This window comes from Panthera tigris, chromosome B1 (genome assembly GCF_018350195.1).
Source record: "Panthera tigris isolate Pti1 chromosome B1, P.tigris_Pti1_mat1.1, whole genome shotgun sequence".
Taxonomy (NCBI): Eukaryota; Metazoa; Chordata; class Mammalia; order Carnivora; family Felidae; genus Panthera; species Panthera tigris.
In genome coordinates, this window is record NC_056663.1 from 139,370,810 (window position 1) to 139,396,417 (window position 25,608).

Consider the following 25,608-nt stretch of genomic DNA (forward strand, 5'->3'; position numbering starts at 1 on the left):
CAGAATAGATCAGTAATTCCTATACCTAAATCACACTGTAGAACTGTAAATGGAAATAAATAACTCTCTGATCAGTAAAAATAGATGTTGAAGAGTTCCGGCTCATTGACACTATTATCTATTCTTATCTCATACCTACTTTTAGTGGGCTTGATTGTCTGGTTTCCCTATTGGTGGCAAATTAGAAGAAGGGATATAGAATTGAGGCAGAAGGATAGATATCTATCTATCTACAAAAGATAGATACGACACAGTAATGAGAGGTCAGCATTGCAAGGAGGAGAACGAGAGAAGATAGACAAAAGACTTAGACCAGCACTGCCCCTGGAGGGTCATATGATGTAGGAAGAAAAACAGCCTCACATTCCCTATTATCCTCTGAGGACATTATTGACTACATCCTAGTATAATAATTAATATTCATCATTACAGAGTTATATCATGATATGAGAACATGTGCAGATAACTCAGTTTAAGAAGATGGAAGTATGAATACATTCTCAAGGAGAGTTCCGTTCCATCCAGATTCTAAAATATACAGTTTTAGGACTTAATGTAGTTAATCTACACGCATCTTTACATACTAGCTTGTATTGTGTTTTCAGTTCTAGATATCTGAGTCACTTTCTGTGGTCTCAAATAGGAAAAGTCTCTCATATAAGTTTCCCTAATATATTTTATATTCCTTTTCATAATGCTCTTCAGACTAAATTTGTCCTGTATTTAGTTCTTGTATTTTCACTGGATTTAAGTTTCATAGAAGTGGGCATTTTTTCGTCCAGTAATATTTTATTATGTCTAATGTAGTTTAAAAGACCTATATAAATATTCAAGATACAGAATTTTGTTAGTGCTAGGGTGGCAATGATTAGGAGTGTTGGAAGCTGACACTCGTGGGTCCAAATCCAGGAGCTGCCATTTACTTGGGATGGACTTTGACATAAATGATTTGCCTTCTCCAAACATCAGTTTCATCATCCATAAATTTTGAATACAATACCTGCTACATAGGGCCATTGTGATTATTAAGTAATACCAGTACTTATAAAGCCCTCAGAAAAGCATTTGGTATATAGTAAGGACTAAATTGTGTAACGGTTAGTCATAATTATTGCTGCTGTTGTCAGAAAACAACTGATTATATACATGTGGAATATAATTGGTTATGGTTCAAATTACATTTTTAAAAAATGATTATTACTGGTTTCTCTGCTGTACTATGTTATGTGTATTTAGCTATGTGTCTGTTTGGAAAAGTCTTCAAACTCACAGTCGTATTGCAATGTTAGCACTCGGAGAAAGAAATGCCGTAGCATTTGCTCCTGTCCTGGGCCCTGGGTCCTGTCTCTGTTGGAGACGGTCATGGTGGCAGCAGAATTAAGAACAGCTAAGGAGAATTTTCTTTTGCTAACAATAGCTAAGGTACTTTACATTTTAATCTTTGGTGACCAAGTCTGCCAGGCCAGTGGTGGCTACTTACGTTCATCCCCAGTAAATGGCAGCTCCTGGATTTGGACCAGAGGTTAGGCAACAGGGGAGAAGGCTCCTTACCAGGGCCAACTCAGATGACTGGGAACAGAACAGAGGCTGGGGAAACCAGCAGCTCCTTTGCCTTCTCCTCTCAATTAAGAGTATAATTAATTGTTCCACTCTGAATTACTTGTTTCCCTGCCTGCTATTACATATGGTTAAGATTTGGTTGCTTCTGTTAGCATCTATTTGGGTTAGTACAGTAATATATCTAAACTAGAATTTTGAGTTAATTTTTGAGGTGTCAGATATTTTCTTATAAAAATACATATGAGCCAACAAGTAGTTCTTTTTTACATGCCATCATTAGTTTTTATAACATTAAAATGAATTGACCAGCATGGTAAATAAAATAATCATGATAAATATGTAGAGATAACCACGTATTAGGAATTTATAGTAAAATTTGTTATATATTTTTAATATATTAATAAGTGTTTTTATTTAAACATAAATATTCCATAATATTCCTAACTGAATTATTATTGGTATATGGGATATTTTGATTTTTTTATATCTTGAAATCACCTTATCACTGACTTCTACAAATTATGATATTTCAGCTGATTTTAAAATCATATAAATAATAATTGTTTATCGTGGTAAAATGTGCATCACATAGATTTACAATTTTAGCCATTTTTATGTGCACAATTCAGTAGCACTGAGTACATTGACATTGTGTAACCATCACTGCTATTTATCTCTAGAACTTTTTCATCATCCCAATTAAACAATAACTCCCCCTTCTCCCTTTCCCCTAGCCGCTGGCGGCCATCATTTCATTTTCTGTTTCTGCGAATTTGACTATTTTAGGTACCACATAAAAGTAGAATCATACAATATTTGTCCTTATTTTACTTAGCATAATGTTTTCAGAGTTCATCCATATTGTAGCATGTGTCAGAAGTTCATTCTTCTTAAGCCTGAATAATATTCCATTGTAGGTATATGCCGTGTTCTATTTATGCATTTTTCTGTCGATGGACTTTTGAGTTGTTTCCTTTGCCTATTGTGAAAAATGCTGCTAACTATATGAGTGTGCAATAAGGACTGTACAATACCTGTTTGGGTCCCTACCTTCAGTTTTCCCAGAAGTGGAATTGCTGGAACATACAATTCTGTGTTTAATTTTTTTGAAGAATCACGATACTGTCTTCCACATTGTGCCATTTTACACATCCCCTGACAACGCATGAGGATTCCAATTTCTCCACATCTTCTCCAACACTTGTGGGTTTTTTTTCTATTTATTTATTTATCTGTGGTTTTGAGAGTAGCTGTCTTAATGGATGTGAAGTGAGATAATGATAAGCTTTTTTTAGTTTCCACTTTTCTACTTATTTTTCCCATTTGTAAACAGGTAGTATGTACTTCCAACTCAGGCATTTTGCTTGGCATGGAAATACAAAGATAAAAGACTTATCTGATAAATTATGGTAACCTCATAACAGCTTTCCCATATAAGAAACATAGTTGGATTTCTTAGTTCATTTAAAAATATCTACAGACATGTTATGTTCAGCTGTCTCCACATTTGATGAAATTGATTTATTTTTAAAATAAAATAGTTACTTTCACATGCAAGTCTTTACAGATCTTTATAAATTCTCATTTTCCTTTCTAAGCTTAAAATCGTATCTCTTAATTTGCTTCAATATGGCAACCATCTCACTTCTCTTTCAACTCACATAAGCTAACACAACCTTCAAGATAGGAAGCTGACATGTAGTCTATAAAATAATAAGGTTTAGAACTCGAACCTTACTTCTGACATCATGTTAGACACATTTCCTATCTCATTGACAACATGGTACAGTAAACTGTTTTCGTAGACATGATTGAAATTGCTGTGTTTTGGTAAGTGAAATATTTTGGTTAACTAAACTTTCTCAAAAACATGCACAAGAACATATGACTCTTCAATAGATTATTAATTCTTACAGAAATTGGATTCAGGTTCTCATTCACAAATATCGGCTGATCCACTCAATGCATATGAATCACTACTAATTCAGCACACCCTTGGCAATCTTGAAAGGTCTCCAAAGCCATCATTTTGAATCAGTTTTTAGTGTAGAGTTCTCCAAAGGTAAATAACCTAGGACACTGAAGTGACTGTTTAAGAACACACTGATTGGTGGAAGGTAATTTCTAAGATCATTTTATTAGGTAGAATTTGTCTTTTTCCCATAAAAGTGAAAAGCAACCAAAGAAAACTGCCTGCTTTAACATTTGTCTTGTCTTGAGAATACCTGAATGATGTCAAATTTTCTTTGTCAGACTTTGGTTATTCAATACTTACTTTTTCGTGGACACCACATCTGTGATAATGCAGTTAAGTGGATAGATGAAGGTTGTTTATACTAATAGTATTTGTTGCTGTTAATTAATTTATTCACTGGCTGATTTGTACAAGTGTTATTTTTAATATTGTTCAATACAAAATGACCCCAAGTCATACAAGGAGAAGGGTTCTCTTGATACAATCTTTAAAAATCCATGAATAAATTTGGTAGAACCTGAATAGTAAGCCATCGACTGTGGAAACTTTAAGTCCTGAAGGTTAGTATGATTACAGTAAAGAGATTATGTTTCTGTTAGTTCTGAGTCTCCATAACCTGCCTGATTTGAAACTACTGTAAAGTAGCTTTTGAACCAGTTATTTGAGGCTGGAATTCAGATTTTCTTTTTCTTATTTCCATATGCTCCGTTTCAAACGTATGTTACATTGTGTATTTAAAGCAAGAAGTACCAAAAATCCACATAAAAATATGTTTTCTTCATTATTAAAAGCTTCAGTGCCATCGTCATTTGGGAAAAAAAAAACAGTGAATATAATTCAAGTCTATACAACAGACTTTTAATAGCACCAAATAGAACGAACATCTGGCTTTCTTTTTGCAAGGTGCATTGATGTTGTCAGAAGAGAATAAAAATGCTGATATGATTGTCCATGTTTGGGGTTTGCCAATACAGAATATTTTATTCATTCAGTGTTCTCTGAGTTCCAAAGATAGGTGTTGACTTTGATGAAAAAATACAATGATATATATTTAGAATGACCAATCTTTGACATTTAGATCTACAAACGTGCTGCTGCAGTTGGATTTTTCTCAGGGATGCCATTCAAGCAACACATTACATTGTCATCTCACATAGCCTTTCTATTTGTGATGATAGGATGCCAGGTTAGAGGATGACAGCTTGGCACAGCTTTTATTATGGCATTGTACTGATGCATGACTACCTCGCTTTTGTTTCAGTCAAAGAGATATTTTAAAGTGGCAGCGTTTTGAAAGTGAATTTTCGTTGTCATATTTAAAAAGTGTACCAGAGGCTGAATTTAAAGAAAGCAAGCTTTCTGAATATTAGATGTTTTGCAATTGCAAGAGGCAGTTTCTTGTCCCTTCTTTTCATGTTTCCTGACTCTGAAGAACATTCTTTGCTCGAGTCCTGCCATAGAATTAATACTTTTCTAATACCCTCTCACCAAAAGAACAACAACTCCAATAATGGAATGCGGGTTAAAGATGTATTAATTGACATTGATTTTTCAAGTTACATTTATCCTTTTAAAGAATGTTCTCAATCTTTTTAAGCCCAAATCTTTCTTTTTGATAAAGAGAGCCCCGTATCCATTAAATCCTAAACTTTCACATTTGTCAGCAAATGCCACCAATGTTGAGAGTATTATAAAAACGTGTATTTTGAAAAATCTGCGTAAATTGTGTTGTATTGTTTTCAAATTCAATAATGTTAGTAACAAATGTAGAATAATCCCTCCTTGATGCATAACTTAGTCTCTGGAATTTTTTTAACACATGTAGAGATAGAAAGTGGTATGCCACTTGTGTGAAGAAATACCATGTTTCTTCAAATATTGATTTCTTTGACAGGGAATAACTGAGGGATAAAGGAAAATAAATGCCCAGGAAATCAGTTAATTAACTCGGCATTGATTTAATGTTTCACTACTTCATAACATGTTTACATGTGGTTGGGTTGCTTGTGATGACTGCTTCCTGCTTGTCAAAGCATGTGTTGGTTTAGATCTAAGAATCATAATGGGCTTAGAATATATACTTTTATCTCTGTCTTCTCTGTTGGTGGTTTCAAGCATGAAACAGACCTCACTTTCTACCATCTGCTCTCCATTTAAAATTGACACCAAGTTCAGTTCCTCTCTGATGCCTACTTGTTTCCCAGCTTAGAACAATTCTATCCTGTGGTTCAGCCATCTCCCTATTAAGCCTACCCATTGGCCTGGCATATAGGAAATGGAACATCTAGGACGGCTTGAATATTCATGTCTCAAAATAAGCCAGAAAGACTTTTGCCCATGGAATGATGGCCACTATTGCTTAATTACAAGTCAGTTAGCAAAAACTGAAGTACAGTTTTGTTGTTTTGTGTTTTAATGTTTAGACAAGTGAACTATTTTATTTTATAGCTTGCTAATCATTGTGTTACTAGATTCAACTATCTCAGTATTCATATGGATATCTATGTCAGTTACATGTTTCAGAGAGATATTAGCTGCATAGGTTAAATTTAATATTTCAAACCCTGTAGTTATTAACTCAGCAAATATTCTTAAGGACTTAAACTGTAGGGTGAACACTGTCTTAGGAATTTGCAAAATGGTGGTGGCGGGGAAAAAACATGGAGCTTGCAGTCTAGGAAAGAAGACAGAACTTAAACAATTACTTAGATTTCTTTGTTAAAAATAAATTAGAACTGTTACAATGCTGAACAAACTTTGCTATCACCCAGAGTCTATTTTTTGTAGTAGGATAAGATATTGGGCTAGTAATATAATTTTGGGTTTAGAAAATCATTTTGGCCTAGAATATCAGAATTTGTTTTTCTAAACTAACTGAAAAATGACTCTATATTCACATCAGTGTGTCTGTATATCTTCCTATCTATCTATTCACCTATTTATCATCTGTTTTGTACAAACATTAGACCCAATACTTGTAGATAGATCTAAACTCTACTGGGATTTATGTTGAGTAATTACATAGACAGTCAAATGGAGATTAAATAAAGCCAATCGCTTTTTGTTCCTTGACCCTTCAATATACATGTCTTCATCTTTTTTTGAGTTCTATGGACCAATAAGCAAACTGTCCTTTGTATATAGAGGTAACTTATTACACACAAGTGAGTAATTAGTAGTTGGAAACACTATCATAATCATGTTTGTTCACTTATTTGAACGCATCTGTATGTTTTTATGTGTATAAATGTTTAAACTTTGAAAGTTTAGTCTTCCTGTTTGGGGAAATTATGTTGGATTAATTATATCTCCAGAGAGGGTCTAATACTTCCACAGTTGTTTTAGAAATCAGTCTAGTTAGTTGATATGTTATTTAGACTAGGAATGTCTGTATTGATTAAGAGACAAATTAATGCATGTTTAGTTTCTTTTCAAACTGTGAACAAGGGATTCTATTAAATACCATTTTATTCTCACTGATCAGTGAAATGACATCTGGGTCACAGTGGTATCTATATTTGCAATATAAATCCCTGTGGCTATGTTTGAAAGGTGTCTGCACATAAAAGTAGGGATAGATTTCATGCTGCTACCAGCCTAATTTTGGTATATACAATTTAAGGTGCCACTTGAAGTTTTGTTCTCCATGGTATAAGTTTAGTAATAAATGTAGTCATTTGGCTGCTGTGCTAGCAGTCTAGAATGTAGAGGTATAATGTGAAGAATTATAATCCACATTACTCAAATGTTATAGAAAAGCATATATCATTTCATATCATATATCTAAATATTAGTCTCTAATAAATATACAAAATTAAGTCCTGACTTTGGGGATTTGGATATCTTCTCAGTAGATATAAAAGCAACTTAGCAATTGTTTAAAATTGTTTTTCCAGGGGCACCTGGGTGGCTCAGTCAGTTAAGTGTCTGACTCTTGGTTTCGACTAAGGTCATGATCTCATGATTAGTCAGTTCAAGCCCCGTGTCTGATTCCATGCTGACAGCACAGGGCCTGCTTAGGATTCTTTCTCCCTTTCTCTCTGCCCCTCACCTGCTCATGGTTGTGCGCACGTGCTCTCTCTCTCTTTCTCTCTCTCAAAGTAAATAAACTTAATAAATAAATAAATTTGTTTTTCCAAAATTTGACAAAACATAAGTAAGTAAAGCATAAATTTGTTGAATACATACATATGTTTTCTATTAAGACTGAACGCCTTGAATGAGTTCATAAATATTTGCTATGCTGAAAGAAAACAGTATCAGAGTAACTAATTTTCCAGCTAAAGCGGTAGGCAGATTTTTCATAACATTTTTTATTTATAATCTTCTAGAAACTAATCTGTAATTACTCTTCAAAGTGAAGCTTTAAAAACTGTACATTTCTATAAAGTATCTTGAATTGATATTATTCATGCAATATCAATTTAAAAATTTAAAGTGAAGTTTTTAATAATTGGTTTTCTTTGAAAAATCCTACTCTCAAATTAGCCGGGAATTTAGCTATCTGACAAATGACCCAAAGAACTGTGAATACTTTTAAGTAGAGAGAGCTAATAAAAATCTGTGTGACTCAAGTGCAGGCTGAATTCATCAACATATTTTTAGTTATTAATTTTTGAGTGGGACAACACATACTGTTTCAGGGTCCCAAAAGTGAGGATTTAATTCTTAGAAATTTAATTTAGCCAGAGATGCATCATTACATCCCTAGGGTCATATACATGAGGAAAATCTCTCAATGATTATTTTCAGTGCTAATATGTGTTAAGTATTCAGGATTTCTCTTAAATGTGACAAAAGCAATTTGATAAGACAAATTTTCTCAGTGCCTGATTTTCTAGGAAAAAATCCATGAATTGCATGTAATTTTTTTTGCTCTGTGATATTAACATAAAACTTTAAGTTTAGAAATATTCTAGTGCAAATTAGTATTTTCACATGGCATTCTTCCACCGTGAGTAAATTAATTTATTCTATTTCTCACCTAATTTAACAGTAGTGATTTAATATGTCTTTCATTTGGATTTTTAAAATTAAAATTTTCCTAAATGCATAATTCAAATATGGATTGAGGTTTCAGTTAGCCATTATTTGATATAATGGTGGGTATTTGAGTTCTTTATTGTGATATTGTGTGTGTGTGTGTGTGTGTGTGTGTGTGTGTGTGTGTGTGTAAGAAAGGGAGGGAAGGGAGGGAGAATATTTTGGTACGTGTGAATCTTAAGAACTTTGAAAAGTAGCTCATTTAACAGCTTAACTCTATCTACTGTAAAAGAGATGAGAGGGATCCAGATGTTAACTTTGTATAATTAGTAACTTTGCTTTTACGAAGGAGAATTTGTAACAGGTACCCTACAAAGCTTTTGCATGATAGGATCTCTGCTTCCTCTCTGACTTCATCTTACACTTTTTCCATTGCTCAATCTACTCCTGCCACACTGGTTTACTTGTCTATAGATATGCCAGAGGTGTTTTACCCCAAGGTCTTTGCACTTGGTTTCTCTAACAGAATTACTCTTCCACAGATAGTCACAGTCTCATTGACTTCCTTTGAATCTCTGCTCAAGAGCTACCTCAACATTTTTTAAACAATTACAACTTCTCCAGCAATGGCCCCCCACACAGACTGATATATACTGATACTCTGTACCCCCTTACTCTGATTCAGATTTATATTTTTCTTTCGGCATGGATTCTTCACAAGTGGTGCTGTGCACTTTATAATGCATCACATCAATTTCTATTAGGTAGCCAGGATAGATCAGAGAAAGCAGGTTGTAAGAGTCTGATCCATCATATTGATTGTTATATATTTGTTACATGGCCCACATTAGTGTTTAATAAATTTATTTTATTTTGGCATAATGTGTCCCAGATTCATCTTTTACATTTTGGTTTTAAGACTGGAATAAACCAGGGCGCCTGGGTGGCTCAGTCTGTTAAGCATCCGACTTCAGCTCAGGTCACGATCTCACAGTTCATGAGTTCAAGCCCCACATTGGGCTCTGTGCTGACACCTCAGAGCATGGAGCCTGCTTTGGATTCTGTGTCTCCCTCTCTTTCTGTGCTCCCCTGTTTGCACTCTGTCTATCTCTCGAAAATAAACATTAAAAAAATTTCTAAAAAAAAAAACTGACATAAACCATTCAACTCCAAAGAGCCCAAGATGTTTTTAGTAGATAATGGTATTTAGAGAACACATTTTGAATATTAGGGGTGCTAATTGTTATTGGGCTGTCTTGCTTCTAAGCATTTCAGAACATAAAGCTAGAAAATTGAATAGTTTTGAAAAATATCATGAATTTATTATGGTATATTTTCAATTCTAACTTAGCATTAAGAGCTCTTACTGAATATTTTTAAAAATTTATACTTGTATCTCTTTTACCTTACATGAAAAATCTTGGCCTTAACAGTACTGAAGTATTTACTTATTTGCTTTAACCTACCAGATACATACCTACAAATTAATAATAAAGTACTGTTAGTAAAATTAAGATTGATTAATGAAATAAAACATTTCTTTGCTGCCATATTTGTCTTTGGATTATATTCTGTTGTTGGTATACAGGCAAAATACTGTTTTAGTCACTTGAAATACTTATTTTCTGGATGTACTTGTGTATCCAATTCATTTGTTTCAGTTTGTGTCCAGTTCTTACATCCACGTATTTGATTTCTATTTGTTCTGTCCATTCTTCATTCTGTTTCTCCTTTTCTGCCCTCTTTGTGCTAACGTAGTCGTTTTGTAATCCATTTCATCTCTTCTCTTAAGTAGATTTTTGTGCTGTTTTTTTGTGGTTGCTCTAGAAATAACAATTTGCTTTTAGAATTTTTCACAATTCATTATCACATAATATAGCAGTTTAAGACCAATATATAAACATTACAGTGGCCTAATTCACATTTCCCCCTCTAACTCTGTGTGCTTTTGTTGTCATATATTGTATTTCTACATATGTTAGGAATTCAATAATAGGATTTTTTTTACTTTAAGTAATCAGTGGGTGTCATAAAGATTTTTCATTTCTTTTCTATATTTGTATTTCTTGTTTGTTCACATATTTCCTCCTCTGTTTTTCTTTATTTCTTCCTGCAACTCTAGGCTTCCATCTAGTGTCTTTTACTTTAGTTTCAAGAACTTTTAGCACTTGTTATCTTTGAAGTCTATTGTAGATAAATTTATGTCAGGTTTTGCTTATCTTAAAATGTTTTCATTTTGCCTACATTTTTGAAGGGTATTTTCTCTGGATATGGAAATATAGGTTGATTTACCTTCCCTTAACACTATTTAGCATATTTTGGGGAATTCCATTGTCTTGTGTCCTCCACTGTTGCTGATAGAAAGTTGGCTGTCCTGCTTGTGTTTTCTTTGTATGTAATGTCTAGGAAGGGTGATGAGGTACAGAGAAGTATGTTTTTATGATATTCTTTGGTTTTCATTACTTTTACTATTTGTTCCCTGATATATTTTTCTGTGTTTTAATCCTGCTTGAGCGTCACTAAGTTTCTTTGATCTGTAGGTTTATGCCTTTCATGAATTCTAGGATGTTCTCAGCCATTATTTTTTCAAGTTTTTCTTGTCCATTATTTCTCCTCTACTTCTGGGACACCAATTACTCATTAATCCATTAGATGTGTCCCCAAAAATCTCAGATTCTCTTTATTTTTTTCTTTGTTTTTCAATGGGAACAATTTCTATTCCCCTACCTTCAAGTTCAGTAAGCTTTACTTCTGCTGTGTTGTCTATTTTACACGAATCAAAAGCATTATTCTGATATTACAGTTTTCTCTCTAGCTTTTCCATTTCATTCTTATTTATAGTTTCTGCTGAAACTCACCACATTTTTATGCATGCTACCTATATTTCTCGCTAGAAATTTTAATATTTTTATCATAGTTATTTTAAAGTTTGTATCTTTTGGCTGCATATTTCTCTATATTGACTGTGTTTTCCAGTAATTATGGGTCATGTTTTCCTACTTCTTTGTGTATACTATAATTTCTTGTTTTATGCTGGGCACTGTACATAAAAATAGACACTGGATAATATTTACCTCTAGAAACATAGCTATCACTTCCTCTGTCATGTTGCTAATCTGTAGCTGAGCTGGGTCACAATTTGTTGAGATTTAAGTTATTTTTATTTCCCTATTGGCTTAAAACATTTTGAGGGCAGGATCAGAGATTTCTTTTCATCAGAGCGCGCTCTCTCTCTCTCTCTCTCTCTTTCTCTCTCTCTTTCTCTCTCTCTCTCTGCTTTACAGCCCACCTGTGAGCTTTGTGGGTAGCAGGAGAGTTTTCTTTGCTCTCCAGCTGCCAGTATCACATCCCCTCACTCACATCCTCTGCAACTTTCTGTATCTTGAGAGACCAGCTTCCATATTGATTCCTGCTTATAGCCTTTAACTGACCAGTGATTTGCACTCTCAGAAAGCCTCATGAATCTTGGAGGGATTTTTCTCAGTTCTCCTGCTCTCAAGCTTTCAGTTGGCTGCTAAGGCCCAGGTGCCTCAGGGTTATTTTTCTCATCACTCTTGCCATTCCACAAACCTTCAGTGAGCTGCTTCCTTTCCCTGGAGGAAGGTCCCTTTGGAGAGGGAAAGATTCCTATTCCTTCCTGCCTTTCTCCCATCTTTTAGTTGACTACATTCTTCTCAGGGAAAACTTCTTGTACTATGGAGGGATTTCCCTTAGCTTTTCTGCCATGTCCTCAGTTTTTGGCAGAGTTCTGACTTGCACTTAGTGAAGCCTATTTTAGTTTGTAGGGATTTCATTTCTATTGAATGTTTTTGCAAATGTATGTATTTATGATTGCATTTGATAGTGTATAACAAGATCTGTTCAAAGATCTCCTTTACACCCTCATCCTGGTCCCAACCTGAGTCCCCTCTTCCACCTATCAGTAACTGCTTTTATTTTCAAAGCAAATATTGGCTTTTAATTTCCATTTGAAAATATAAGTATGTAGCAATTCTAGTGTATTTTTCTTCTTTGTAACATAAAATATAGCATAATGTATATACTATATGCAGCTTGCTTTTTTTCCATTAATAGACCCTGGCCATTATTCTATAGTAGTATAAAGACATCTCCTCCATTCTTTTTAACAGCTGTATATGATTTATAATATTCTATTATCTATCTGTATCTTATAGTTTTTTCATCTTGTCTCTTACTGATGGGTATTTGGGTATTTTTCAGTTTTGTTACATACCCATAATGTTACACTGTGCATGTACAGAACTTATATTCTGTTTTTCTATAGCTTTAAGTTATATTTTTAAGTAGTTATTTTTTTACTATTGGTTTAAGACCTAAGATACAAATAGTACTCTAATTGAGATTAGAAAGAGGAAAATTATTCCTACACTACTTACAATGTATCCAACTAAAACAATGTATGGAATTCTGATTTTACATAAATAATTCTACTGGGCATCTTCTTCCCATTACAATGTATCATGAGGCCCAAGAACATATTGCCAACAGTGTTTTTGGAAAACCATCAAAGTTTTACATACATATGTGTGTGTGTGTACATGTGTGTGTGTATGTATGTGTGTGTGTGTGTATAAAGAAAAATTAAGAGACCTGAATATTTGCAATATTCGTATAGTGTGCGTATAGAATCACTAAAATTTTGCAGGTGCCATAATAGAAAGAAAAGGGGAAAAAAGCATTTGAAAGTAAATTTGTCAAGCAAACTCAGCACTTCACTTCATGACATCTACTGAATATCCATATGGTGTGTGGTCTCTAACCATAAATGGGACTTTTATAGGTTGAACTTCCATTACAAGACAGTATGTGTAATTTATATTTCAGCTCCAAATCTTGCACTTTTGGTTTGAGCAGAGGATAGTAAGGATTCTCTCATATATATATATATATGATGTAAAATTTTATGTGTTTATATATATATGAATTGCTCTCTTGATATATATCTCATACATAGATAGATCTCTGTTGCATATATAGGAGAAAGATGATAGTATGTGCCCTCTCTTCAGTCTTGTACCTTCAGTTGCTTCAGAAAATCTCTGCCCAAAGAGCCTATTGTGTCCTCAAGTCGACATTCTTTCCTGATAATCATGATTTTCTGGACCTCTTGAATTGTTTTGTGTCTATTTCTATATGTATCCACGCTTTGTATACAATTTTAAATTTGAATCACTGTTTACTGTTGCACAAAGCATGAAGGTTTAGTACGCTTAGAAGTGGAGATATAAATAAATCAGCTATCTGTGTTTGAAAAGTCTAAACTAAAGTGCAGTTGTATGCTTCAGCTTGTCAATGGATATTTATGAGGTGAGCATAATACTATAACAGTTATAGCAGTGAAATATATCCTGTGCAGATAGCTAGTAAAGGAGTTCACTAGCATTAATGCCAGCAGAATTTTAATGCTGAAAAAGATGGGAAACATGGCACTTGCTCTGGCTAACGCTACTCTTACTGGCTACAGTGAAAATGAATAGGTGAAATCAGTTTTCAAATATTGCAAAAGAGTTAGGGTCTACATACTTAACCAACAGCAAATATGTCAGTTTCGACTCTTATCTTGTTTTCATCTCTTGGTTTACTTAACTATAGAGCAGTAACAACACCAGATACTTTTATATGGGGCATCAATTTCCCTTTCCCACTTATTAAGAGACCCAAAAGAAGATATTTCCAAGAAGGATTTCTGGAGAAATGTCAATGAAATTCTTACTCTAATAGATACTTGTTAAATGCCTGAAAATCACTTAAGTGATGTTAAAGCTGACAGATTCTAATTGTGAACTTAGACTTTGTGACCAGAGTTTTATTTGTGATTTATCCTTGGTACATTCTGTTCCTTCTCAGGTGGAGGGAAAGTGGATAATGCAGTAAATCTTCTGCATAGAGTTCTATTCTAATAGATGAGTTGAGATGTTAATGTATTTCAAGTTTATAAAGAATCATGTTGTGCTTATATTTTAGAAGCCAAAGAAAACAAAGTTAAGCTTTCAATCTTTAGACCTAGGATATTTATTCTTGTAGAACTTTTGGGATTTTATGAAGAATAGTTTTAATATGATTACAAGTATAAACTTCAAGTTCATATTAATTATCTAAGTTAACTAAGATTAAGTTCAAATTAATAATCATTTGACATCAACTGTCTGTAGAATACTTCATTAGGTCCCACCAGAATAAGAAAAAGCAACAAAGAAGGGAAGTAAACATGATATTGTCTTTTGGTATAAGATAGAGGTTGAGGCAATTCATTTGTTGGAGGGTTTTGAAGGTTTACCTGAATATGGAATCTTTATGTGTATGAAAGTTGAGAATTAAGAAAGAAATACATATTAGTTTAAATTTACTTATACCTGGTCTACTTCTAAAGAAATCATAAGAAAAAAACATACCATAAAACTACAGAATAAAAATAAAATAATTATGGGCCAAAGTCACACTATATGGTCACACTAGAAAATGAACGCTAAGGGCGGTCATAGCTTCTAGAACATTATGTGCCTGCATTTTTTGAAAGCCAAATTACAAACAGAAAGGCTGAGTTATATAGTTGCTATTATGTAAGGGTAGCACATAAACTTACCAGAAGTGACAAGCTTTATCCTAGTTAGCTCTTAATTTCAAGAATTGACCCCTTAATATCTGTGTTCTCAGTAGCAATTTTCCAAAATATAAAATTCTCTTCATATGACCAGAAGTCATCTGGGCTGTTCTTATGACCAAAAGTCAAGGGAATAATGCTGTAATGGTGTCGTAGATCTAGGAAGGCATGTCTAAAGAAGAATAAAGAAACCAAAGTCCAGATATATAAGTAGCTTATTGGTGACCTGCCTTAACATAAGCATGAATATCTTGAATAATAGTTATCAAAATTCATTTTAATACAAATAGAAACAAAATCTTGTAGTGAATTGCAATTTTAAAGGTAGGTGAGATGGACTTCCTTGAGCCAAATGAGGATTGAGGGGCTTGCAGTGTGCCACCTCATTCCCTTCTTGTGCACTGTGCCAGCCAAGAAATATTCTTTGACCTCATTCTAAGAGGGTCTTCTCTCTGCTTTTCTCCCACTCTCATTTGCACAACTATTATTTGTAGACACTAGGTACAAAGTAGGTAATAAAATTGACAGTTGTAATAATGTTGCCTCCAAAATTGTTTAGAAGATGTATAATTTTTGATGAATGTCTGCCTTTTAGGCAAAAGCTGATGGAAACAAGTTTGCTTTTATGCTTTCTCTTTTTTCATTAATTTCTGAAATTTCTAAATTTATTGAGCAAACATTTTTGAGAGGAAAATGGACCAAAATCCTGTTTTTATGTTCTAAGCTATCTTCTCCAACAATATTTGTTGTTTCTTTTGAATATTACCATATATTGGATATTTAAAACAAACTTATTATTCACATTTAGAGAGAAGTAAAAAGAAGTTGTAAAATCTGAAGTTAAAGAGCAGATATTATGACAAATAGGAAAATCTCAGTAAGATGATAATCTTTACCCAAAACTAGAAAAAAGCAGTATGCTTAGCTTTTGGCCTATTGAGAAATCTGGATGTGGTTTATGTCGTACAGAGTATCACCATGGCTGTACCCAGGAGACTGAAAGAGGAGATCCTTTATCAATAATTTAAAACGTTGTTTTCAAATAATTCTTGGATTATTTACAATTACATCGGAAACAATGTGTCTCCATAACCTTTCTTGAAATGCTAAGAAATTGGGATGACAGTCTCTGAAACGTGGAAAGTAGTGGTGCCTGGGTGGCTCAGGCAGTTGAGCGTCTGACTCTTGATTTCTGCTCAGTCATGTTCTCATTCTCATGAGATCGAGCCCTAAGTTGGGCTCTGCACTGGGCATGGAGCCTGCATGAGATGCTGTCTCTTCTCCTTCTGCCCCTCCCTGGCTCGCACATGTGCACACAGGTGCTTTCTCAAAAAAAAAAAAAAAATCAAAGAAAATGTGGAATGCAAATAGTCGCCCTTTGTCCTTATCCTCAGTCTCTTACTACTTCTCAAGTGCATTCTTCATATATACATTTTAGAAGCACCATTTTTATATCAGTTTTAAAAGCACCAGATTGCATAAAGAAATACTTTCATTTAAATCCATTATAGAAAGAAACATAGGGTTTGGCTTTGATATTTTTATTGCTAAGATAGTAATGCTATACTTTAAATAGCAATAACATAGTTCTGTTTTACATAGAGTTCTTTCCACTCTAGTTTTACCATACGGTTGTGTAGGTGAACTTGCTCCAGAAAAGATCTGAATGAACCACCACCATGCTTTGACCCAAGGGAGAAAAACATGACTTAACGGTTCATCTTAACATTGACGTGTTCTTGGGTAATTGTCTATTATGTCATGGTAGGAAAACTAGGTATTCTTACACCTTTTTATAATTGCTTTAATATTTCAATAGTGATTTTTTTTTCTTTTCTAGGGCCGGTGCATAAACTTCTCTCGAGTTCCATCTCAGTAAAAGGAAAACAGGAAGACCAAGGAGGTATGAAGATACATCTTCACACTGCTGATTTCCAACCAAATGAAAAAAATATGCATTTCAGAAGTTTTTGGAAGAACAGCTTTATTCCTCTCAGTCAGGAAATGTTTTCTCTGCCTTCTGCTTTGCTTGCACCAAACATTTTTAAATACTTGTTCTGCCATCTACACGAGAGTTGATGGAACCCAGGAGTAACTCATGATTCATGACATGGAAAATAAAGACTAATGTTAATCTACACGCTATGGTTTATACAAGAAAGTGCATTTGAAAGTGTAGAAGAGGAAAAAGCAAAAACGACAGCATGAAGATGATATCAAAACAGGGACCACAGAACACAGAGCATGAAGATGATATCAAAACAGGGACCACAGAACTGGCCATGATGGATCTGTAACGGAGAGAGGAGTGTTTTATATGGAAACATGGCACTTGTGTTTTCACAGCGCAAGATTGTTAGCCACAGGCAGAGTATGGAATATCCCACCAGGCCAAGCAAATAAAGGAGTCCATTGCCTTATAGCTATGTCAGATCACAAAATCCTCCCAAGTCCCCTATCACAATGTGCCTTACGGGAAGCTTCTGACTGGAAAATCTTGTCATTCTAACACTGAAAAGTGCACACGCATGACAAAATGTAGACAGGATGCCTCAAGGTGTTGGTAGCAAGCAAGATTTTGCCCTTTAGTTTTTGAAGACACCTTTCTTTCATTATGCACCCGGGAAAAGAAGAAAATTAATAGAGCGTTATTCCACAGGAAGACAGCCTCTAAGCAGAGATCTTGAATGGAGTTTAAGGGACTTGTGCTTTGAGAACTTGTCTCTGGGATCGGTAGATTTACCCCTCTCTCTATGTTTAGGGTTTAGTAGTGCATAAAGCATTAATATCTGTAAACATACCAGGAGTTTGTTTTGCTTTTAATTTAAAGGAAGCAGTAACCACAAAGCTTCCGCTCAGGGTTTTTCCTTCCTCCAAGTCTCCAAGGGCTCTTCAGCGTCACAAGCCAGCAACTCTCTTTGCATGAAAATTTCAAAGTTTAATTAATATAATTAAAGGCAACAGCAAGCAGCAGCCTGTGAAGATTTTGCTCATCTTTTTTATGCCTTTTGACATTGAATGACCTATTACTGTATGCGCATTACTTGGACTTTGAGGGGCACTCCACCTTGGTTATGATTCAGTAGAGGAAAAAAGACCTCCTCTCATCAATTTATAAATTAAATTTTCAGGAGGATCGGCCACCACAAAACACCGAAATGTATGTATTATAATTTTTTAGAAAAACCACCATCGTGTCACGTCGACGATGCCAAATTATGTTAGCGTGAGTGGAAACACTGGGGGGGAGGAAGAAGGCAGCAGCTGAAGAAAAAAGCTCAAATGATCTAGTCACTTTCGATACTGTACTTCAGATGCGAAATGGATATTCGACTCGAAACCTGACAAAGCGCGCCTGCTTTGATGTGAACTGGTATAGACAATGACCAGTGGCTGGGTCAGTGGGATGTCTCTCTGTGAGCACAAAGGCTTATCAAATGACACTAAAAATAAGTTCACCAACCATCACATTGGAAGGGAGAAGGCGAGCATTTCATGTTTGGCGGGCATGTGTGTGCACAAGATGGAAAGAGCGATTTGGAGCATCCCAGTATAATTACCCCCATTGTGCTCTTAATGGAAATTTCAAAGGACGGGAGTGATTCTGTTGGTTGGTGTCCAGATCTGTGGCACTGCTCCGAGAAGCCTTACTCAAGCACACACAAATATAAGTATACATGCGTATCCTCTAGCTTGAATCTTTTGCTCAAGTTTATTTATGTCACTGGCTGGCTGGATCCAAAGTCATGTGTCTACATATTCATAAATAAAATTTTACCTGTGCCTCTGCTACCATTTTCTTTAAGCCCACATAAACTCAAGTTTTGTTTGGTTAAATATATAATTGTCCGGGTTAGTTTCAGGACAGAATTCTATTCAGGTCCAAAATGTCGCTTATGTTCACAAATGATACTATTGACAGTAATTATCCATGTGTGCAAGTGTGACTTAGAAGCCTGATATATACACCCCATGAGTTCTTGTAGACCTTTGTTCTACATTTTTATATCTGGGATGGCATTTACTGCTGTTTTCTCAAATTGGCACTTCATTTCTGATCCATGCACACCCATAAATGGTATTTAAGAGCACCAAAGATAGTACAGAAGCCAAGGCTGTTTCTTCAATAGTTACTTGGAATTTGTCTACTATCGTATGGCATTTGTATTGAGTTAGTGTTTTGCTACATGAGCAATGGGAGTAGACCTCTGCCCTTAAAGGGAAAAATAGCTTTCTGTAGATTGGAATGTAAATGGGGTTCCAGTTCTAATACCACTATGAAGAGCTCTCCATGAAGAGGGAGAGGCAATGGCCTGTATGTGTAGACTAAAAGAGTACAATTCATAAAGTTCAAAGACAGATGGATTTTCACTGCACTTAAAGATACAAACCAAATCTATGCCATTTTCTCTCATTTTGCTATCTAGCAAATAGAAGAATTTGCTTTGAAAGAGTACTGTTTTCTCACCAAAGAACTAAATCAAAAACCTCTATACCTTTTAGTCAGGAAAATAAAGGGTTAGAATAAAGCCATTTCTATAAGTTTACTAACATTTTTTAAAAATATTTTGTAGAGAGGACTCGGTCCTGTTTAATTTTCTGGACATAATGTCAGTCAAGATCTACTTTCTGTGTCTAAACGAATAAGTCTTTATCCGTAATCCATTTGTGTTGCATAAGGTTGCAACGACAATTAAGTGGGAAATGACTCCTAACTTATGTGTCTACTCTGCCTGGAAAGAAAGTTTTGAAGGCATCTATATATATTTCATAACAATGTCTGTTCTTTATGGATTTGATCCATAAATATTTATCTATCTGAAAACTTTGATACTTGGAATGTTTTCCTTAAAGCATTTGGTGCTCCAAGAAAAAACATTTGGTGCTAAGAGTTACAGCACTGATGCCTTTCCCCAAGTTAATTCTATTTTAAAAATTTATATTTCCTTCCCAATGAGATGCAGAGTCAAATTTGAGACCCTCCATTAAGTAGGGCGCAGTACCTGCCATCTATAGATAATTCTTATTTTGACAAAAATATAGAAGGCTGAAACCTCCTGTATTTCAGATTGTTTGAGAGATGATTTGCTTATATTCCACCTGAACTTTATTTGAACCATTTAACATCATAAATTATTCAATATCTGTTTTTCTAATAAATCTTTACTGGATATAAGATCTGGGTGTCTCTGTGAAGTTAGTAACTTTAACATCAGTGTATCACTGACCACTGTTTACTGCTCAGAGGCAATTCATTGGTTTATGTTTAAAATTAATACACTGTCTGTATTGTGGCCAAAAGGCGTCTAAAACATTTTTGATTGATCACTTCACATATATTATTTTCGAATTTTAAGAGAGCAAAATATAATCAGGCCACAATTACCAGTATCGTAAAGCACTGTAACCTCCTCCTCCATGGCAAAACCCGTGGTTAGCTTCTACTAAGTGGCAGATAGCATCACATTACTTTAGGAAGTTTATAAGTGTTTTATTACCAAAAAAGTTTTTGGTGGGTATGTAATTCAGGAAAGAAATATATCCATTCTTTATTTTAATATGAAAGGAACTATATAATGTAGAATCAGAATAACTGGTACACCTGCCGTATATTTAAAGAAAGAAACGGGCAGGTGAGGCTGAAGAATGTTGTCTGTAGATAATGAAGTGAGTGCAGCCATGTGTTCTAGTCTCGAGGTTTAATTTTGGTATATTCCTACACTTACTAGGATCTAATTCAGTCAAATTGGTCAAAGGAAAAAAAAATTTTGAAAACTCATAATGCAGCAAGCCCTGTGCTATTTTTTAAAAGTGTACTTTATTTTTGTGCTCTTCTGCCAAAAGAAAATGCTGATAAAAAAGTACACAGTAGAACATGCAAATTTATATTAAAATGTGCTTGTTCAGATTACTTTACGAGAACTATATTAAGGTAGTGTGTGTGTGTGTGTGTGTGTGTGTGTGTGTGTGTGTGTGTGTATGTAAGAAAGAGAGAGAGGAAGTCAGTGTGATGTGCTTCACACCATCTTCTATTAGGAATCAAGTGATGGATGTCCTGGCTTCTAGAGTGAGCTACAACTAGCTTGCTGAAATTGAACTGATCAGCTTCTCAACCATAGACTAGAGGTGCACTGGAGATGTCTCAAGTTCCTTCCAGCTCTGACAACATTTCTGTGAATACGGTCATATTGGAGGTTTTAGTACTTATATATTTCATATTTTTAATGACTTTCCTCATTTGGAGAGCACAGCAGTATTAGCTCTGTAAACTGCCATTTAGTTACCAAAAAGACATTGAACCATACTACATAATTTTATAATTAGCCATAATAGAGCAATTTCTCAGTTAATTTCTTACAACTAGAACTTGTCAAAGAGGCAACTGATAATAAAATTTATGTCTGATGAAACCTCTGAAATGATGAGTAAGATAGTGGGAAACATATCTGTGTATTTCACTCTGACTTTACAGTCATAGCAGGTGTCTCAAAGGCATGTATAAAGATGTACAGAAATCATTACAATATATTTATGTTACTAATTTTAATGAGGAGGTACTGTGTAATTTAAAGAAAGTTAAATTATTCTTTAAGTGAAGTTAAGAAAAACGAAAACTTTTCTCTCCTTAGTCGAAACTGGAAAACAATCTTCATTGACAATAACTGTGCTTATATCCCCCATGGGAAGTATTCAGTGGAAGACATTTTACTGACTAATTTCAATACTACTCAGGATATGTAGTATTTTAGAATTGCTAAACTTCCACAAAGTTACCATTGTCTTATTGTAGAAGAGAACTTTGGAAGTAAGAATTAAAAGAAAATGGATGCTTAACGTTGTCTCCTAATTACTATAAAGTTATTTATGTTTTAGGTAAGTAATATTCACAAGATTGTAAACGTCAGTGGATAATCCAAAAGTAATTGTAAAAGTTATTAAAATGTACATTTAAGTCGATCTCAATTTGGTTAGAAACATCAAGAGTTCATCTTCTAGAATGTATACTATCCAAAAGATACGCATTGCCTTTATGCACTAAAAGGCAAGGTGATCAAACAATGTAGATGCAAACCAAAGGAACTGAGAGCTTCCAAAGTCATGGATGATAGAAAAGAGAAATTGTTACATCATAGGCTAAATTAGAAGCAAATGTAAACCTCTAGCCATGCTTTTGTACGTCACCATCTGATTTGTGTAAGTAGCTGGGGAAAGAAAAACTCACAATATAACATAAGATTGACTAGTTCTAGCAGATGACACCTGTAAATAGAATTACCAGTTGAAATTCTGATGTGAAATGAGATGATTAATATTATCACGCTAAAGTCTTCTTTTGAGTTCTTTTTTTAACATCTTATAATCCGAAAAGTCTCTGTTAATTAAATAGAGCAATGACAGACCTTCATCTTCTTTAAATACTTTGTTTGTGTGAGGCTGTCACATGGGGAGAAAGATTATATTTTAAACAATATGTTCAAGTGTAAAATATCTTCAACAAATTCTTAATGTTTAAAAAAAATGGGAGAAGCTCCATGACTTTTCTAATTAATTTCATGGGATTCTTCATAAGGAGTGGAATATTTCAGAAAGCTTTAAAAGATTATATATATATATATATATATATATATATATATATATATACACACACACACATACACACACATGTATATAGTTAATTTTTTAAATGTTTATTTTTGAGAGAGAGTGCATGGGGAAGGGGAAGAGAGAGAGGGAGACACAAAATCTGAAGCAGGCTCCAGGCTCTTAACTATCACCACAGAGCCCATTGCGGGGCTCAAACTCAGGAACAGCGAGATCATGACCTGAGCAGAAGTTGGATGTTAACTGGTATATTTTTTAAAAGGATATCAAAGACCAAATTATATTAGTAAATATTCAGTGTGTTTTATCTCATTTTAAAGGATACTGATGTGATTAGAATAATATGGCATACCACTAAAAAGAAAATCACAGTGGCATTAATGTTCAGTATCTCTGTATTCCTACAACCATCCAGAAAGAATTGAAATGATATGTTTATATCAATGATTTTTTAAAAATTCAATTCAAATGATAAAGACCAATACACAAATGGTTTCAAAATTATTAAATCCATTGAACTGGTAGAGTAAACCTAGTATATGCATCAAATTATTTTTTCTAATCATGTATAAAATGGGAGGGATTACTATGCTTTAAAAAAGATTTCCCTCAACTCTTCCAAAAAATTCAACCCAAGGACATTATGCATATGTCTATAATTTCTAACTCAGAAAAAAATGTTTTTGATATCAATTAAATTGAAAAGAGAGGGCTTGTGTTACTTTTCTATTGCTTCTGTCACAAATTCCCACAAACTTAGTGGCTTAAAACACAGATTTATTTTCTTACAGGTCTGGAGGTCAGAAGTCCAAAATCAGTTTCAATGAGCTAAAAAGTTAAGGTTTCAGCGGATTTCGTTCCTTCTGGAGGCTCTGAGAGGAGAGTTTGTTTCCTGGTCACTTTCAGCTTCTAGTTTCCTGGTCATCCTCTGTAACCTTTGGCTTGTGGCCCCTTCTTGCATCCTCAGAATGTATTATTCCAACCTCTACTACAGTCAACTTTTGTTTTTCTGATTTCTTTCCTCAACATCCTTAACATAATCACACGAGCAGAGTCTCTTTTGCCATGTGTGGTAATAGTCACAGGTTCTGGGGATTAGGACATAAACATCTTGTGGGGGCATTATTCAGCTTACCACAAACATTAGAATGATTTACCTTCACTAAATATTTTCCTTGCATCTGACACCCTAAGAAAATATACCAGTTGAGTTCAACTGTCTCCATTAAATCCTTGCCTGCCCATATTCTTTAGATCTTGTCATCACACAAGTGATTTTGTTTTTGGAGGAATTCCATTTGTCCCCATTCTACTGCTTTATATTTCACTTGAAATTCTTCTCAGAAAAGGAAAAATGCCAAGGGATAAATTCTTGGAACATTTTTTTTTGCCAGATGATAAACCTCACACAAGGCTGAGAAGCATATGGGCAGTTTTTTGTTGCCTCTGGAGAATTTACCTGGCCTATCTGCACAAGCCCAGAAGTTAACCTAGATTTAGTCCCTGTAATACTTTATGCTATGGTACTGAAAATCTATTTAGAAGGTATTTAAATATCACTAGAGACAAAGGACAAAAATAAGTGGATGTTGCTAACATCAGAAATACACATGTAAAAAAGAACTTGAAAAACCTTTCTTAAATGCTTGTATTGACTATTTTGTCCCAAATCCTGTGGCATTCACACATGACGCACCCTTTGTTTATATAGGTCATTGGCTGCGATCTTACCTCATATATATATATTTTATATATTTATTTCTTTATTTTTAAATTTTTTTAACATTTATTATTGACAGACGGAGAGAGAGCATGAGCATCGAAGGGGCAGAGAGAGGAGGAGACACAGAATCCAAAGCAGGCTCCAGGCTCTGAGCTGTTAGCACAGAGCCCGACGTGGGGCTCAAACTCACAAACTGGCGAGATCATGACCTGAGCTAAAGTCAGACACTTAACAGACTGAGCCACCCAGGCACCCCTATATATATTTTTAAGTTTATTTTATTTATTTTGAGAGAGAGAGAGAGAGAGTGTGTGTGTGCACATGGATGAGCAGGGATACAGAGAGAGAATCCCAAGCAGGCTCCACATTCTATGCTGAGCCCAATGCGGGTCTCGATCTCACAATAGTGAGATCACGACCTGAGCCAAAATCAAACGTCAGATGCTTAACCGACTGAGCCACCCAGGCACCCTTAAAATGGAGTCCTAATCGTATTGTTTGGTCCCATGTATAATGTCACTCCAGAACACACACTCCACAACAGAAAATTCAACAAATAACTATTGAATGCCTACTGAGGGCCAGACAATATGTGGATCACTAGGGAAGTGATATAATAAATAAGCTGAGCTTACATTCTATTGGAGAAGAAAATACCTTAAGTGAATAGGTAACAAGTAGGATGCGTATCTTAAATGTGTGAGTGCTGTGTTTGCAAATAGTGAAGATTTAACTGGCTTGAGGGTTTTAGTGAAAAACTGGAAGAAGCAAGAACTTGGAAGGATAAGGACAGAAAGGAAGAAGGAAAGAAGAATGTTGTAGACAGTGAAAAAGCATGCCCTAGAATGAATAGAAATTTAAGCTACCTGGGGGGACCAAGAGATACGAATTACAGCAGAGAGAGAGCCAAGAAGACTGGAAAAAGATGGCACAGGGTGGTTTAGGAAGGATCAGACAGTGTAGGGCCATGTTCACAATTTTTACTGTCTCTTCAGGTTGAAAAGTCTAAAGCGTGGAAGGTCTAACGCAGGAAAACAATATTTACTAGGTTGACATTTTGAGGTATAGATTAGAGAGGAGACGATCAAGGAAAGGGTGTATCACAAATAATTCAACATCTCTCCTAAAGTCTCACATCACTGC

General features: G+C 34.7%; 1 protein-coding gene and 1 long non-coding RNA gene across 4 annotated transcripts in view; one reads left to right on the forward strand and one right to left on the reverse strand.

Moving 5' to 3' along the window:
• Positions 1–21,095, forward strand: part of ANTXR2 (ANTXR cell adhesion molecule 2) — a 149,543-nt gene extending 128,448 nt beyond the window's left edge. The window contains exon 17 of the mRNA XM_015542150.2: positions 16,981–21,095. Within this exon, the coding sequence (XP_015397636.2) occupies positions 16,981–17,019 (39 nt within the window). The 3' untranslated portion in view covers positions 17,020–21,095. The remainder of the gene's footprint in view (positions 1–16,980) is intronic.
• The window catches only part of LOC122238008, a 76,636-nt gene continuing 60,632 nt past the window's right edge, over positions 9,605–25,608 (reverse strand). For all 3 annotated transcript variants that reach the window (XR_006216926.1, XR_006216925.1, XR_006216924.1), the window contains 2 exons: positions 15,123–15,312; positions 9,605–10,341 (listed from right to left, as the gene is read on the reverse strand). This is a non-coding gene — a long non-coding RNA (uncharacterized LOC122238008). The remainder of the gene's footprint in view (positions 10,342–15,122; positions 15,313–25,608) is intronic.